At 44.3% G+C, this 18639-nt stretch overlaps 1 protein-coding gene and 2 non-coding genes across 3 annotated transcripts; all 3 read right to left on the bottom strand.

Annotated features, from left to right (window-relative positions):
• Positions 1-10978: 10978 nt before the first annotated feature.
• On the bottom strand, positions 10979-17914 carry ATP5F1B (ATP synthase F1 subunit beta). The gene is made up of 10 exons (XM_060252302.1): positions 17690-17914; positions 16015-16197; positions 15213-15387; positions 14403-14524; positions 13989-14173; positions 13128-13286; positions 12491-12613; positions 12113-12325; positions 11689-11890; positions 10979-11210 (listed from the first exon to the last, which is right to left on the bottom strand). Exons 1-10 carry the CDS (start codon positions 17823-17825, stop codon positions 11113-11115), a joined length of 1596 nt encoding a protein of 531 aa, XP_060108285.1. The 5' UTR covers positions 17826-17914; the 3' UTR covers positions 10979-11112.
• LOC132582032 (small nucleolar RNA SNORD59) lies at positions 14243-14316 on the bottom strand. The gene has a single exon (XR_009556166.1). It is a non-coding gene; the product is annotated as a small nucleolar RNA SNORD59 (small nucleolar RNA).
• On the bottom strand, positions 15898-15972 carry LOC132582033 (small nucleolar RNA SNORD59). Its single transcript, XR_009556167.1, has one exon. It is a non-coding gene; the product is annotated as a small nucleolar RNA SNORD59 (small nucleolar RNA).
• Positions 17915-18639: the final 725 nt, after the last annotated feature.

Below are 18639 nucleotides of genomic sequence, written 5' to 3'. Positions count from 1 at the left end.
AAAGGAAGGCTCATGATGGGGAAGATAAATTAATTATTCCTCAAGCTGAAACAAAAATAAATAATAATGATTGAATTACTTCATAGGGGCAGTCGCTTTAGTCAGTTGTGGCAAACATTAACAGGAGTCTTGTGGCACTTGGAAGATGAGCAAGATTTTATTCAAGCATAACATCTGTGCTGACTTGAACCCACTTCTTTAGATTTTTTGTTTTGTTATCTTTGTAAGAACAACAAAAGTTGCATGTCACTGCTTATGGTGCCCTTCCATCTTCTACAGTTCATGGGGAGACATGGGCAGTCATGTGAGTCCTTTGTCCTGAAGGCTGCAGCAGATCTGGCGTAGTTGATTTCTTGAAAGAATTGTTGCAGCTCTAGCCTAGGACAGCCATCAGTGCTTCTCCCATCTAAACTGTGTGGAAGCAGGCCATGATTCCTCATGAGCAAAGACCCCATGATTCTGTACTTGCTCAGAGGCAGTCTCATTTTTATAACTGTTATTTCACTTAGTTTAGTGCTTAGCCCTGGCACTAAAAACTAGTTTGGGAGCCACTCCTACAATATGAAGAATGCTTTACTAGGAGTAAGCCCCAGTGAATAGACCTGAGTGGAATTCGGAGTATACCTATTTTAAATAAAACCCCTATATTAGACCCTTCCTAAACTAGATTCAAGCAGACCTGTTCCTTAAATGCTGTGGGTGGGGGAGTAGAAACCTCTCTGCTGCTCTCCTTTCTTTCAAGGGAACCATCTGTGTCAGAGGCTGGTCTTGGGGTAATCTACAACTCTCCAGGGCTGGGCAATTAGGTGACTGGTGAGCATGAAACATCATATGCTAATAATGATTGAAATAGCAGTTTCTACAAAAATGGATGCAAGTCCCAGGGGAAGTAAAATTTGACAGCAGGGGCAATTGTAAAAATGCAAACTGAATCACTGTGAGGCAAGCATTAAAGGCACTTGATGCATTATCAAGAGCTGCATTGGAGCAAAAGTCATTTTGTGACCCTCCCCTCATTTCCCCTTCAAGTTCAAAGGCGGGTCTAAATCTAAACAACCCATCCATATGAGAATCAGACTGGTACAGTGGTTAGATTTGAGCTTCAAAATTTGCTAAAATAGGTGACCTTGGACCACTCCCTCTTTCTCTCAACCTAACCTGCCTCTCAAGGTTATTGGAAGGATAAAATGGAGGAGGGCAGAACCATATGCCACCCTGAGTTCCTCTCAAGGTTATTGGAAGGATAAAATGGAAGAGGGTAGAACCATATGCCACCCTGAGTTCCTCTCAAGGTTATTGGAAGGATAAAATGGAGGAGGGCAGAACCATATGCCACCCTGAGTTCCTTGGAGGAAAGGCAGGCTAAAAATGTGACAGAGAGGAAGCACCTATAGTTGTGGCAGGGGTGTCATTTCAGTTTCCTGGAGGAGGCAAGATTCTTAGTAATATTAAAGTTTGACTCTGCATAGTCAAGATTAAACCACAGTGAAGGTGTCCATTTTCATAGAATTTGTTTTGTTCATGATTCTGCTTTTATCTCACCCGTTCTTTCAAACAGCTCCGACTCAAGGAAGATCATGTGGCTCTTCTCTTTCCGTTTGGTTTTCACAACAATCCTGTGAGGCTAAATTGTAACTGGCCCAAGGTCACTCTGTGAGCTTCCATGGAAGAATCATAAGCACAGGCCAAACATCTTTTATGTTTTAAGCAAAGAGATTTGTGTCTTTGGCATGGACACCAAGTACCTGTTTTAATTGTTTTTAGTAACAGTCAAAGTGAGAAGAACCAGCAATCCAGCAAGAAATATAGAAGCTTTCGAGGAACAAATCACACTGAAACTTGGTTAAATGGTGCCTCTGTGTAGTGGAGCCAATAGAGTCAATTTTAGCAGCGAAAAGTGCATCACAGGTCTTTTAAATGTAGAGTGAGTGATCTAATCAGGACCATTTCATAAGTTTTTGTCAAAATTTGAACACAGGTCATTTCATTTCATTTTATTCGATTTATATCCCACCCTCCCCACCGAGGCGGCTCACAACATAAAATTCTAACAATAAGATTAATGAATATTAAAATACATTAAATAGTTTACAGCAGTTAAAACAATAAAACAAGAAAACAATCTATCAATATGCTATCCTACAACCTTCCTTTGGGGTTTTTCAGGTACCGGTCAGTTATATGCCAACCGGAAGAGGACTGTCTTACAGGCCCTGCCCAAGGTCCCGCAGGGCCCTCACTTCTTCCGGTAGCTGGTTCCACCAGCAAGGGTCTGTAATCGAAAAGGACCTGTCCCTGGTTGACTTCAGACGGGCCTCCTTCGGCCCGGGGATTGTTAGTAGATTTTGAGAACCAGACCTAAGCATGCTCTGGGAACATGTGGGGAGAGACGGTCCCTAAGGTAGGCAGGTCCTAGGCCATATAGGGCTTTAAAGGTAATAACCAGCACCTTGTACCGAACCCGGTATATTATTGGCAGCCAGTGCAGTCCCCGGAGCCCCGGCTGAATGTGCTCCCACCTGGGGAGCTCTAATAACAGCTGGGTGGCGGCATTCTGCACTAGCTGCAACTTCCGGGTTCGGCACAGGGGCAGCCCCATGTAGAGGGCATTACAGTAGTCCAACCTTGAGGTGACCGTTGCATGGATCACTGTTGCCAGATCGTCGTGTTCCAGGAAAGGGGCCAGCTGCCTTGCCCGCCTAAGATGAATGAATGCGGACTTAGCAGTGGCTGCTATTTGGGCCTCCATTGTCAGGGCAGGCTCCAATAGTACCCCCTAGCTCTTGACCCTGTGTGCCATTGTTAGTGGCACACCGTCAAAGGCTGGTAGGGGAATTTCCCTTCCTGGACCACGTCGACCCAAGCAAAGGACCTCTGTCTTCGCTGGGTTTAGTTTCAATCTACTCAGCCTGAGCCATCTAGCCACGGCTTGTAACGCCAGGTCCAAATTTTCTGGGACAGTCAGGCCGGCTGTCCATGAGTAGATAGAGCTGGGTGTCATCAGCATATTGGTGACAACCCAACCCATACCTCCGGGCAATCTGGGCAAGGGGGCACATGTAGATGTTGAACAACATTGGGGAAAGCACCGCCCCCTGAGGCACCCCGCAATTAAGTGTGTGCCTCCAGGACAGTTCACCCCCAATCACCACCCTTTGCCCCGACCACTGAGGGAAGAGGGAAGCCATTGTAAGGCCAGCCCCTGAATCCCTGCGTCAGTGAGACGGCAAGTCAGCAACCGATGGTAAACCATATCGAACGCTGCCGATAGGTCTAACAACATCAGTACCGCCGAGCTGCCATCTGATTCCTGGTATGACACACTGGCCCAGTTTTGGAAGTCCAAGGTCTCTCATTCAAATATCACCTCTCCCTCCCCTGGGTTCGATGTATTAGAGTTCAAACAGGAACATGCTTTGTTGATTACATGCTAAGACAAAATGGTGAACCCGCAACCACGCTTATGTGCATGCAAAAGAACCTCCCCACAGATCCCCATACCAAATCACGGCAGTCAAGTTTCACGCCAAGACTGCTCACTGGTTACTGCTTAGTGTCTAGATCTAGTGATGTATCAAGGAGTCTCTAGCTTTCCTGATGCTGCCCAGGCGCAAAAGCTTCCCGCCAAACATGAAGTCCAGTACATAACAATTTTGTCCCAGCAGCTCTTGCTGCAGCATGAAATTTGTTGTGCACTAGCTTAGCCTAGCCAAGGTTGTGTGTGTCACATCTCCTGTATACGTTTTACAACTGTAATGGACTGCATGCTGTGGGCTTTTGCAGCACACCCTGAACCATGTCCCCCCTCATGTTTGTTCTTTAGTGAGGACATCCAGGTTTGACATCTGCCATGAGGCTTAGCAAACAACCTTGGACCAGACACACTCAGCCTAACTGACCTCCTAGTATTGTTGTGATGATGAAAACTGATACAGGACAATTGAAAGTCACTGTGAAATAGTGGATAAAGTGCTAGGTTAGGATTTGGGAGACCCCGGTTCAAATCTCTGCTCTGCCATGGCAGCCTGCTGGGTGACCTTGGGCCAGTCAGTCTCTGTCAGCCTCGCAAGATTGTTGTGAGGATAGCATGGAGAAAAGGATAATGACATCAGCCACTTCTGAGTTCCCATTGGGGAGAAAGCCAGGATATAAATGAAATAAATAAGCACAATACAAAGAGCCAGTGTAGCGCAGTCGTTAGAGTGTTGGAAATCCTTTTAACAGGAGATGCCAAAAATCGGACCCAGTACTTCCCCCAAAGACCTTCTCCTGCACTATCAGAGCCCTGTAAGTAGGGTTGCCAGGTCCCCCTTGGCCACTGGTGGGGGATGGGTGAGATCGTCAAATCCAGGCTGGAAAACCCCTGGAGATTTGGGGATGGAACGTGAGGAGGAGAGGGACCTCAGTTGGGTACAACGCCATAGAGTCCACCCTCCAAAGCAGCCATTTTCTCCAGGTGAACTGTAGTCTGGAGATGAGCTGTAATTCCGGGGTATCCCCAGGTCCCACTTGAAGGCTGGCATCCCTAAATAAGAGAACACAATCAGGAAAAGCCCGCTGAGGACAGGAGGACAATCGCCTCCCCTTAACACAACGAGTGTAGAGGGAGTGGGGGCGCCTATATTCAGTTTCAGCAGGGACAGAAAAAACTCGGAAGCCAGTCCTGTCTTCCGGTTCATCTCTAACTAGGAAAAGAGAGCAATTCGCAGAGGGTGCCTCTTCCTCTTTTTCTTCTTCTGCTCGGTAGATGAATCTTTGGAAGTCAGAGCTCGAAAGCGGGGAGAATCCGACGTTGCTTTTTGTCCTGTTCGGCCGCACCCTCTGGGCCTCTCCCCATTGATCGCTGCCCTCGTCATCTCGCTAATTATAGGGGAGTGGAGGCGCTATGAGACCACGTGGCAAGATTCTCCCGGCGGTAATCGCCGAGGCATTTCCAGAGTGGCAGAGCGATGCTGTGAGGATGTGCTGCCCTCGCGGTTGAGCAGCCACCCGAGCCAGCGGTTTCCTCAGGCAGGAAGGGGGCGTTGAAGAGCAGCGTCAATCTTCCAGCGTCGGGCAGAGCAGAGGAAAATAGACGTTTGAAGCAATGCAAGATTTTGCACCAATCGGCTGGTTCTTAGAGAACCGCCCGCTTGTATGTGAGGACTGCCGCAGGCTAGGAACAGCGGCAGCAATGTTTCCTCTCCACGGGTTGTGTGTACACAGACCTAAAACAAATTCTTTAAAATTCACCACCACAATCTTACAAAACTTGCATCAGCCGGAGAGGTGTGTGTGTTTTAAAGCAGCAGATCGTTCCTGAGAAAAAATGGTAATGCAAACAGATTTTCGTTGTGGGGGGGGGGGGGAGGAGCCCCGAGGGAGAGATGCTAGAGGCTTATAAAATTACAGAGCGGGTTCCCTTGCTTTCTCCCACTACAGCTCAATGAAGTTGATTTGTGGCGGGTTCAGGGTAGACTGACACAAATGGTAGACTGGCCCTCAGAACTTTGGGGGCAAATGGGGAGATGTGGAATTTCAGGCTGTCCTTGCTCCTCACTTGAAATGGCTTCTGACAGCCAGCAGTCTTGTCAGACAGGCAGTAAAGGAGAGCTGTTTTATAGTACTCACCCAATACTGAGGATTAAACTCCTGGTTCTGGAAACAAACACACTTTGAAAAAACTGGCACAAGGCCAAACCCTAAGGAGATGACTGAGGACCACCAGACACAACAAAGGCCTCACTGAGTGAATGCCTAAGATCTGTGTATCATATGCATATATCACAAATACACTTATATAAATAAAATTGCCTTATCTGGAGTGCCTTTCATGTTCTAATTTTTAAATGATGGATTGGTACATTTGAGGATAAATATACATAACAATATGTATATTTATAACAAATGTTGGATTTTAATTAATATGAAATGTTAATTTTAAAGTGTAATTTATTTTTATGTTAGTTTTACATATGTTGTAAGCCGCCCTGAGCCACTCGGTGGGAAGGGCGGGATATAAATCCCAGATAAATAAATAAATATTGACTACTCAGTAGGCACTAGCACACCAAAGGGTTAAGAACCACCAGAGAAGAGAAAAAGAAGTCCAGCTCAGGCTCAACTGTTGTGGCCCACACCTTGTGGGCTGGTCTGCCTGAGATCTGGAAGGCTCCCACGGTACCATTTTTCTGTATTATAGCCACACTCTGTATCATGTCTAATATGCTATACCCATTCAGGTTTCGGTGTTGATTGCACTGACCTATACTGTGCTCACGTCTATTTGTATGGACTGTTATCAATTACACTGCATAATCCAGCCTGAGTCTGAGAAAGGCCAGCTATACAGTAAATGAATGCACATAGGTTTGCTCATTTTGCTTAATTTGATTCTTCCTAGTAGGAGAATACAAAGAGATGTATGTTCTTGAAGCCTGCACTATTGCAAATCCTATTTAACCCTCCTCTGTGACTACTGATAATCTTTGCAGTTTTAAAGGCAAGAGACGTTTTAGTGTAGGATTCACAAAGTGATGAATTCTGGGAGTGGTACCAACTGCAGAATTACAAAATACACATAAACCTGAATGTGTATTTCCAAGTGACCTAGAATGCTTTTCACTTTGAACACTCATAATTTTGGGATTAAGATGCTAATCTCTTTCCCTGGATAGAATTAGGGCTGCTAAAACTCAGAGCTTGACTCCAAACTTTAGGATTTCTCAATATTTCATGTTAAAGCTCAGCCAGAAGAAAGGGGACAGGCTATGAAAGTTTATTATAGCAGCTAAAAGATTAGCCAGGCAGGCCCTTGTTCTCATCCTCCCTCTGCCAATAAATAAGCTTCTCTCTACTTCAGCCTCCTTATCCCGAATTATAGAACAATACCTTGCAGGGTGGTTGTAAGATTACAAAATAATCTCTTTAAGAACTTCAAGCAGTTGACAGGGGGCTCCTCTGTAGTCTTCTTTTAAAGTTCAAACCTCATCCCCCCTTTCCAGTGTGTTTTCCCAATCGCAATAGATTTTGCTTTGAGAGAGAAAGCAAGCAGCTATAATATTTTGGAAATACAGTAGAAAGTGGGCAGTGACCCTATGCTGAGAATCACTTAGGAGAGTCTGATCACTTGAAAAGATCACCTGATGAATAGGGAGAGATGTTTTAACAAGTTAATTACTTTTCCCATTGGTACCTGCCATGGTGGCAAGACCTCACAAAACAAGCATTCCATCTTCTCTGGGATGGAAGACCTTTTAAAACATAGGTGTTGATGCAGTCACTCACTAAAAACAAATAATGCCTTTTAAATTCACAAGTGCAGATTGATTCATATGGAAGTTGAAGCAGATTTACAAGGGATCCTATGCTGTCACTTACTCCATTCTAATATTACCGTTTCCAGTGGCCTTATACTGGAGTAACTCTGCATAGGATTGTTCTGTTAATGCAAGTAAACAAAAGATTTCTCTTCATAAGATGACTGCTCTATTTGTTATCCCTTTAAAAACATTATCAAGTGCTGCTAGACTTTGTCCTGCTTCATCAGGTGCTTTTATTGAGTTCACTGGCTCTGTATTCTTAGGCTTCAGGAACTGAACAACAAAAAAAGAGATCTGGCAGCTCAATAGAAAATGTATTTCCCCATTTTTCTTGGAAGCAAGACTAGTTTCTAGTGAATAAATATACTTGAGATCAGGTTGTAAACTTTAGGAGATGTGTATGGGAGCTGAGAAGATCTTGTGCAGGGGCATATGATGCTGCATAAAAATGGCCGCATACCATCAGGCTACCCTGCTTGCAGTGGAGGCAAGCAACCAGCTCCTAAGCTGATATTTTTATAGCCGGTAGAGGGCACATTGTGGCAAAACCAAGCAAATAAAAAACCTATTGGCTCAGGTATTACTTAAAAGTTATGGTAGTAAACTTTTTGCCAAGCTTTCATGTTTTGTTCTATGTTTGATCTATTGCACCTCCTCAGATATAAACAGAACTGTAAATTAGAGAAATTGACACTGTATTGATAGCAGCTAAAGATTCAGCTGAATGAATCCCACATTACTTTGATTTCCCAGCCACCCGTAGGGAACATTATTGATTCTTACTCTTTCAGGGCCAAGAAGGTTCATTGAAGATGCTGAAAATTATTAAACTGAGCTCTAGGTGACAGCAAGATCAGAATTCATACCAAGATCATCTTTACCTCCTTTGAAAGGCAGCTTCTAAAAAGAGTGAAGCACCAAAGGAAAAAGGTATTGGCAGTTGAAACAGGACCAAGGGGGAAATCAGGATACTTGGGAGAAATGGAGGTTACAGGATTTGGTATAGAGTTCCATTATCAAGATTTTGATGGAAAAGTCAGTCAAGTATTTATTTTATAAAACCCTAAGGTGCTCAAGGCTGGTGTATCCATTTCTCCTCTGCTCCACGGTATCTTAACAAGCTGTTGTAGGAGATAAGGCTGAAAGACAGTTACCTGCCCCCAAAGCTACCCAGTAAGTCTAATGCCAAGTGAAAGTAGAACATAGCTCTGCTCATGAAAATCTCACTGAACTGAACATAAAACATGTTTATTATAGTTCGTATGTTCCAGCATGCAGCATGGAAATGAACTGGAGATTCTAATCCAAATGGCATGCCATACTCACTGAAGCCTGTACTCTCTCATCACTCAAAGGAGGTAGGCTCATACATCAGCAATGGAGCAGCTACTGAGGCTGTAATCTTCAAGTCTCAGCTTTGTAAGTCCTGCGTGTGCTTTGTTTCCCTGACTCCCTCCGGTATTTCTTCTTAAAAAGGACATAAAATACCAAACAAAAATGGTGCCACTCAAGACATGACACCAGTTTCTTATTCTTTTAATGCACCGCCACACAGCTCTTGCAAATGGAAGAAATCATTGCAAATGGGATTAGAGTTGCCTGAAATCATGGAGCCCTCCCAATTTGTAGTTTATCTCCATTAAGAATTATGAGTCACATAACCCGTTCAGGTTTATGATTAACTCAATCCAAGGCAGCATCTTCTAACAGAAACTTATTTAAATGGTCCACAAGTACTCTACGAGATTCTGCTTTGACAGAGCAGTGTTTCATGAGTTTGTGATGAACATTAGCTGTTGCCCAATAGCTAGCTGTTTAACAGAAGAACAATCAAGATCAAGCTCAATGCTGAAATGCAATAAAAGACTGAAATAACAACCATAAGCCCAAGGACAGCATAGATGTGGAGTACTTCTTGTGCCTACTTCAAAAGTCTAGCCTTTTCTGAAAGTGATGTACTTTAGACACTGAGATGCTGTAGAGGAATATAAGTGCAGTCAGGTAAGAGACACAGAACAGCTACGCCTATGCAGTTCTAGTTCACACATACTGCACAGGAAAGGTCCCCTGTGCAAGCACTGACTCTGGGGTGACGTTGCTTTCATGTTTTCACGGCAGACTTTTTACGGGGTGGTTTGCCATTGCCTTCCCCAGTCATCTACACTTTCCCCCCAGCAAGCTGGGTACTCATTTTACTGACCTCGGAAGGATGGAAGGCTGAGTCAACCTCAAGCCAGCTACCTGAAAACCCAGCTGCTGCTGGGGACTGAACTCAGGTCGTGAGCAGAGCTTAGGACTGCAGTACTGCAGCTTTAATGCTCTGCGCCACGGGGCTCCTATACTGCAATTAAAGCAGTAGTACTGAAAGACAGCTATTTATTCTTTTACACTTGGGAAACAATTTGTAGTAATGGTGCTAGGACAACCCCTTTCCTGTCTAAGCACTACCTAGAGGGTCCAGTCAAAGATTATTGGCTTACAACAGTTAGTTGAAAAGTTCTGAAGGTGGCTTTTTGAGTAGCTATGTGAAGATCAGCTGTTGCAAACCCTATTCCATATAAGCAAAGTGCATCTTCATATACTATGCTGGAAACAGAGAAGATGAGCAGTGGACAATATGGATTACTAGAAAAATTTGTCATACTTGCTATTGAAGAAGCTTGCATTAAAACATGAGCAATAATGTAGACCTGTGACCCAACTGTACTACTATATTGCAAAGCACAGGATAAACTGCAGGGAGGACGTTTCCATTTCCTACCCATAGTTTTACCTTCTACCCCTTTCCTCTAAATGCTTTTTGCCCCAGGTACAGTTCTGGATATGCTTGCTACACATTACCTCCATAGAAACTTTGTTCACTTCTGACAATGAGTGCTGGTTGTCTCCTCCATTTGCAAGTCACTAACATTCAAAACTGGGAACTATTAAATAAGCTAGGAACCAGTCCCAAGCAGACATTGCATCTACTACTCAACAAGACATAACAGAATGCAAGAGACTCTGCTCCCCATCATCTGGATAGATTGCTTGCAAGTGATGAAATGTTCTGGAGATTAAGTACAGCGACGTTTACTCTCACTTAACAGAGTGGGAAAGAGGAGGAGTAGCAGCACAGAAAGCTAAGGGAAACACTGGGACTTTAGACTAGTTCTGTTGTTGCTAGTGATGTCAAGAAATCCACAGATCAGCAATAAGAAAGCATTTTCCAGGAGAGGGTAAAATACCTTTTATAACTGGAGAAAACTGTGCTGGGGAAGATTTTTTGCAGTTGCAGTGTTATTAATGAGCATTTAGAAAGCAAGATGACTGCAGAGGCATGAATAATCACTTCTAGCTTCTCACCTCACTCAGAAGTTCCAGTTTGCAGATGAGTGGCTGGATTAGTGCCAGCAGTGTAATCTTGTTAATGAAAAAGGTATTAGTCTCTCTTGAGTGTTGTTTCTCCCTCAGTGAAAAACTTCTGAGCTACACGAACAAGGCACAGGTATACATTTTAGAGTGCTTTCTTAGTCGGCTCAACTAAGGATGCCCTCTGCAGGGTGTGCTGGAACAGTTTCTAATATCAAGTTGCAAGATCTCTTCACTAACCCCTGCCAGGCATATAAACTCAACCTATTTCAAGCTGGGGCATAAGTGCTCCTTCCCATAGCTATCTTCAGTAAGGCACCAAACACTTTTTAATCTCACCAGACATTTTTATTGGAAACTTTAAATAATTTGCAGACATATTACATGGCTTTCCCCAACAGGAAACTGGACAACGTGAACCAGTGACAGAGGAGCAGAGGTTTTGCCTCAGCAGTGAGACTCATGAATGTTCTTCAGCTAATTTCTCAGCTTTTGCCACAGCTTCTTCAATGGGCCCCACCATGTAGAAAGCCTGCTCAGGAAGATGGTCATATTCTCCTAAAGGAAAGGAAACAAGAAGTCAGGAAATAGCAGGAGATTAAACACATCTTTTATGTCTTTTTTAATAAATTGTTTTATTTATACAGTAAGCTGCCTTCAGTTTTGCTAGAAAGGTGATTAATAAATGTTTTAAAATAAATTGAGGAGGGAAGAAGGCTGTCATTCATTTAAAAACAGCAACGCCTATCACTATGTAGCTGAATCTTTCTCCCCTATGGTTTTTCTATTAAGGAGAAAGGATTGTGCCAATCATATGCCTGTGACAACCTGTAAGCCCACTGCAGAGAGTAATTTACTACTGCCATCAACATGGACCTACTGTGAGAAATTCTTAACTGGCTTACAGATCACTTGCCAAGTTCTATTCATCCTGGAATATCGGCTCTTTTTGCTCAAACAATGCAGAAGCAATGGATGCGGAAGCTGCAGCAGCAACTATGAGTGAAATTAAAGAGCTGCCAAGACCACAGTTTACCTTTCAGGATCTGCTGAAAGCCTTTGATTGTTTCCTTCAGGGGCACTAGTTTGCCTGCATGGCCAGTGAAGACTTCAGCCACCTGGAAAGGCTGGGAAAGAAACCTATGAATCTTGCGAGCACGGGCCACTGTCAATTTATCTTCTTCAGACAACTCGTCCATACCCAAAATAGCGATGATATCCTGCAGGGACTTGTAATCCTAGAAAGAAACATGTTTATAAGATCTGGTCTAGGAAAGCAAAGCCAGACACGACAGTGCAATTAAATTTTCCTTCTTGGGGAGCAGCTGGTAATAGTGTGGGATTTCACAGCTGGAAGACCTGCTCTAGACTTATTGCAAAAGGCGTTAACAAAACAGGGTCAGAATGTATTTTTAATGCCTTTTAGCTCATGTTCTGCACATCAGTCTGCCTTCTCTCACCTGCAGAATCTTTTGCACTCCACGGGCCACTTCATAATGTTCCTGCCCCACAATATTGGGATCCATGATTCGAGAGGTGGAGTCTAGAGGGTCCACAGCTGGATAAATCCCCAATTCAGCAAAGGCACGAGACAGCACAGTGGTGGCATCCAAATGGGCAAATGTGGTTGCAGGGGCTGGGTCAGTCAAGTCATCAGCTGGTACATAGATAGCCTGGGAAGGGAAAACGTTTCAGAGGAACTGTACTTGAAGACTTAAGGTCACGTGCTTGCAAATCTCTTTCCCTGCCATAAAAAAGAGCCTGGGATGGGGATAACTGGACTTCTTCAGAGTATAATTCCGCTATCCCTTCGTAACTTATTATTGTAATAAGGATACCTGTACAGAAGTGATTGAGCCTTTCCGGGTTGTTGTAATTCTCTCCTGCATGGTACCCATATCAGTTGCTAGAGTAGGCTGATATCCCACAGCTGAGGGGATCCTACCCAGCAAGGCAGACACCTGAAATAGAAAGAATGTATATTATCCCTCTAGTCCAGGGGTAGGGGACACTGGCTTTCCAGATGTTTTTTGTCTACAACTCCCATCAGCCACAGGCAACATAGCCAATGGCTGGGGCTGATGGGAGTTGTAGGCAAAAAAAAACATATGGAGAGCCACTGTTCCCTCCCCCTGCTCTAGTCCTCCAAGAGTGTACCTGCCAGTCAAGTAAGTTTACCTGAGAAGACAAACACTTGAATAAAGTTCTGCAAACTAATAGCCAAGTTACCAGGGTTTAGTCCAGTCACTAGAACAACCAACAGACTTTCCATCCTGTCTTTCTGCTATACCATATCACATTTTCACCAATACCTCTTAAGATTGCTCTTTCTTAGGAGAAGAAATATACAGCAAACAGCCCTGGGTGGACTACAGGTCCCTCAGCAACTACTCTCAATCTTTTAAGCACATTTGGTCCATTAAGATAAAATGACCAAATTTAAGCCTGAGGTTAACTCACTATATCCAGCCATACCTCAGATCCAGCCTGTGTAAAACGGAAGATGTTGTCAATGAAGAGCAGCACATCCTGACCTTCTTGGTCCCTGAAATACTCTGCCACAGTCAACCCAGTTAGTGCAACCCTGGCACGAGCACCTGGTGGTTCATTCATTTGCCCATAAACAAGTGCGACCTGGAAGAACAGAAGATAGCCACGGCATCATATAGCAGCATAACACCATACTCAGCACATCGTTAACTATAGGACTGTAAACTCCATGTTATAAGAAGCATAACCGTGAAAAACAAATTCAGACAATTGTTGCAGCAGAAATGCTAGCAAATGGATCTCTTCTACTTTGGTCACCACTACTTGACCTATTAGCAAGACTAAATAAAAAAGGGAACTAGACATTCAAGAATACAGTCCTGATCTGGATAGTCCAGGCACACCCAATCTTGTCAGACCTCAGAAGCTAAGCAGGGTTGAATCCGGCAAGTACTTGGATGTGAGACCTCCTTGGAATACCAGAAGTTGAGAGGCAAGAGCAGGCTTTATTCAATCGCCTCTCTGAATATCCTCAATTCCCCCAAGTGCGGGTCAGTCACACCATGACTTCCAAGTGCACACACACTCACATATAAATACAAAAATACCCCACCACCACACAAGTTCCCCCTAAAAAAGAGCTGCCGGTTTCTGGTACAAGCCATCATACTCTGGTCTCCCAGATGGCAGATTAAAGCAAATTATACTGTACCTGTGATAGGGAAAAAGTACATCAGCCACACTAATCCCCAGCAAAAGTCCACACCAAAAAGGAACAAGGATTTTGTCTCTTTGAAAACAGAGCTTAGTAACTTTGCATTTGGACAACCCCACTAGCCTGCTCACCTTGGATGTGGTATCCTTCAAACTGATAACCCCAGATTCAATCATTTCATGGTACAAATCATTTCCCTCGCGAGTTCTTTCCCCAACGCCAGCAAACACTGAGTAGCCACCATGGGCTTTTGCAACATTGTTGATCAGCTCCATGATCAATACTGTCTTGCCCACACCAGCACCACCAAATAGACCTGAGGGAGAAAAACCATTAAGTAAACCAGCCTTTTGAAAATGCTTCCCCCTCCCTGCCATGCTCTTTTCCTTCTCAGACAGAAAAAAGCTGCTTCAGCAATCTCAGAAGAACGAAAGTCATGATGTTATTCATCACTGAAGGAAGCTAAGCAAACACTGAATTGGCAGTAAATTCCAACTTCTAGTGGACAGGATCCCAGACTGGAGAGGAGGAGCTTCAAAGCTTACCAATTTTTCCACCCTTGGCATATGGGGCAAGGAGGTCCACAACCTTAATGCCAGTGACAAGGATTTCCTGCTCAACGCTCATCTCAACGAACTCTGGTGCTTCAGCATGGATAGCAGAAAACCTGTAAGAGTCAGATGAATTTATGTTAACATACCCCTTCCTAGACATTCATAAAGTGCCTACACAGTTCTTAACTATGCAAAATTAAAATTTGTGGGCATTAATTAGCACTCTAATTGCCGTAGAACAGTATAGGAAACACCATTTCTTCATTTTACCAAGGATGGCTAGAACCTCTGCTTTAAAAAACCCCCGGTTAGATCTCATGTTTGAAAAGTGTAAAAAAGAAGTACTTCAAAATACTGAATCAGAGTGGGTTTTTTGTACAATAGGATATGAAAGAAGGACAACAATAACTTGCTTATGAATTAAAATTAAATTCTGTGTCAAGATGATCAGGATGCTCTAGATTCAGACCATCAGGTCAGTTTTCTATTGTCTAGAGAAGAGCTCAATCATTTGTCAACATTACTAAGATGCTGATGTACATATAAATGCAATCTCTGTACTCTACCAACTGCATTACAAATGCTCTATGGCATCTTACTATTAGCATGTTTTAACAGCTTTAGAAAAACAATACAGGTTAATAACGACAAAATAATACTTCTCACAGAATGATGTAACTATGAAAAATCTTAAAAACTTATCACATCAAAATGAAAGTCAAATCAACTCTATGAAAAGCAGCTACCATGCAGTTTAGAATAATTCTACCTTATCATTTAACATTACAGAATCACCCTTACTGTTTTGTTGTTATTGGGCCTCTCTCATCAATTGGTTCTCCAATTACATTCATGATTCTTCCAAGGGTCTCAGGCCCTACAGGAATTCTGATGGGTGCACCTGAGTCCAAAACCTTCTGGCCTCTTACCAAGCCTTCAGTACCATCCATAGCAATGGTACGAACAGTATTCTCACCTGCAACAGAAGCGACAGTGACTATGTAAGTTGCACTCCCACCAAGTCTGTGCAGTGGAAATGGTTCTAGCATCCAGCAAACAATTCCCCCCTTAGAGCTCAGCCCCAATAGTTAAACGATTGAGTTAAAAATCTCAAATTCCATTTTAAAAACACAAAATAAGAACATATATATGCTGCTTAATGTGATCCAGCTTACCAAATCTCAAAGAACTTAATTAATATAAGCGTTAACTTGAGCACCTCCAATAAAAGTAAATTAGACTCCAAACTCATTTCTACTGGATGCAATTAAGACTTAAGCAAAATTGCAAGACCAAGGACAGGCCACATTTTCTAAACCTCTGACATGGTCTGCTCCTAAGTGTGGAACTTTCAAGCAACAGGATATCCATTCCCTCCATCTCGCTCCTGTATTCACTTGGAAGTTTGAACACAGTATGCTGACAACGTGAGAATGATCAATACCTCTAATCCATATGGCATAAGGCATTCAGGGAATTTAAGTTTCCTTCTCAGATCATAAAAGAGGCTTCAGCAAGCTCAGAAGAACGAAAGTCATCTTTTATTGATCATCAAGGAAGAAAACCCCTCCCTCCAGTTATATTTAATATGTATAGTACTTACCTAAGTGCTGTGCCACCTCCAGCACCAGCCGGGTGTCCCTGCCTTGCACTTCAAGGGCATTCAGGATGGGTGGCAACCCTTCATCAAACTGGACATCCACCACTGCACCAATGACTGCCACAATACGCCCAGTGGAAGCTCCTGCTTTAGCTGCAGGAGCTGTCTGTGCTGCATAGTTCCGGCCTTGAGAACAGAACATAAGAGAAACAAGCAATTAGGGGCAGGCCACAGAGCACCTTCAGTCCCCAACATTTGATTGATCAAGGAAGTAAACATCACAAGACAGCAGCGCTTAACAGGCTGACACGTTTTAACTTCTCACCCTAAAGATACCCTTTCCATGTAGAACTGTCAGTGAAAGAACCTCTGGATAATGTTATTTTTTTTTTAAATCCAGGAAACATAAAGCACCAGCCAGATTTCAAATACTCAAAATATACCCTTAGAGCTAGGTGTTAATTGGGAAGATATGCAACGATGATGTGCTTTTAAAGAAACTGCTCAACTACCAACAACTTCCAAGAACCCCTGGCTCCCCAGAACACGGTCTGAAGGCCCCTACTCCAATACCAATGTAATCTTGTCCATCTTTGCACAAACAGGTTTGCTACTTCAAGACCTTCAAATCCACTCTCTAGCAGCCATCAAGTACTAGATTTCTCCTCGTGGAGTGATTTAAGGCAGGTTACAGATTCTGCCACACAGAAAGAGCCACTTATAACTGAGAAAGAAATACTCCTTGCAGCCTGTTCCTTTAATTCGGTGCCTATCTTTCAAAACATGTGTCCCGCAACTATTCTCATCTTCTGCATAATCTGATCTATAAAACTGGGCCTCTGATGAGCTTTTACGCGTCAAAATAGATGATGTTACCCAGAAAAGGGGCGGGAGGGGGAGAAACCAGGGGAAAAAAAATTAATGGCGCTGAGGAAAGCATGCCATTTTGCGTTCATATATTAGACTGAGTCTTTCCAGGCACACGAGTTCTCCCCTCGCCTCCAGAGGGTTGCCGAGAGCTTCATACACGCCAAACGTCTTGCACGCGTCAAACTACTCAATTCACAGCTCATCCCTTCCGCCATTATCAAGTCTTACAAATATTTTTTTCTGCCCAACCTGCACAGTCGACAGGCCATCCTACCAAGCGTTAGGCCGCTTCCAAAGCGAAATTCTCCGTCACCCTCATCCTGCACACAATGTAGACACCTTTGAACCGCACAATAAAGCACTGGAGGCCAGAAACATTCTCCTCCAAATCAAAAATGTCAAGATTTTTAAGTACCTTACCAAGGGAAAGGAGACCAAGAAATAATGGTGGGACGGTAAAAGATGTCAGAGTGCAGGACGATGCACGTTTTGTGTCTCCCCTACTTTATTTCTACAACAACCCTGCCAGGGTGGCAAGTCTGGAAAAAAGCGTGACTGGCCCAAGGTCACTTCGCGGCGGGGGTTGGAGAATCTGCACCCATCGTCTCCCCACCTTTCCAAACTGGAAAAATCAGGAGGCATTCAGAAGAACGAACAACCAGGAACAGCCACTAAAGAATCGAGGCCACCCACAGCAACTGCAGCCACACAACCACCTCCCGCACCCCTCTCTGCAAGCCTCTCCCTTCTGCACTCCCGCCATTAGGCCCCAAGGTGACCCCGCCCTCCGCTGCCTTTCCGCACTCACGAGCCGCGGCGGCGGCAGCCCCAGCAGCGCCACCTCGAAGCAGCAGGAGGTCCTGGAGCGGGCTAGACGCGCTCCGCGCCCCCCGCAGCAGGGAAGCGGCCGAAGAGGCACAGCAGCGACCCGCAAGTCCCAACATGGCGGCCACCGGCTGACTGAAAGAACAGTCCCAGCACCAGCCTCGATCTGTTACAGCTAGGGCGGGATCAGGGAATTCGATTCTTCTATTGGTCGGGAGCGTTTGGCTGTCTAAAGTTTATTGGATACTAGCCTTGTCACCTGCCTACTTGAAAGACTAGGTAAACGCCAGGGAAAAGGGGAGGAACTATGAGATATTGCCCTATTTGCCAAAGGGCCTGCTCTTCAGCAGTCCTCTTGGTAATTGGCGAGAAAAGAATATCCTCCCCATTGGGATAGGGGTAGCCAATGAAAAGTAGGCAAGGGGGCAGGGGCAATTTTTAAAGGCGCCGTCCCCACGAAATGGGGTGAGCCGGTGTCACGGGTTTGTCCTTGCTTGGGCAGATTTCATTATTTCTTTAGGGCGCAGGGACCATTAATTATCGGCAACAAGAACTAGAAAAGAAATGCTAGTTCCACTTAAAAATTCAGCGCTATTAGTGAGCGTAGAGTTGCTGACTTACTCGCAAGTAAGTCAACGGCCCCACGTAGATAGAACGTGATCCTTTTACTGGATAGTAAGATTGGAGGCATCTCAGTCACGCACACAAAACGACAAATATTTTCTCACGCTACTCCAGACAATGGGCAAGCATTGATCGGGGGCCTTCTTATCTACGGGACCGCCTTTCTCCTCAGTTCCCCAGAGAGCACTGCGTTCAGGGACACAACATCTATTGTCTATACCCGGATCAAGGGAGGCCAGGCTGTGTTGTATACGGGCTAGCTAGGGGCTTCTCAGTGGCAGCACTAGAAATGTGGAACGCTCTCCCAGA

The sequence above is a fragment of the Heteronotia binoei genome, chromosome 13, assembly GCF_032191835.1.
Source record: "Heteronotia binoei isolate CCM8104 ecotype False Entrance Well chromosome 13, APGP_CSIRO_Hbin_v1, whole genome shotgun sequence".
NCBI classification, from domain to species: Eukaryota; Metazoa; Chordata; class Lepidosauria; order Squamata; family Gekkonidae; genus Heteronotia; species Heteronotia binoei.
The sequence above is the reverse complement of the archived record's forward strand: the minus strand, read 5'-3'. Positions and strand labels throughout refer to the sequence as shown.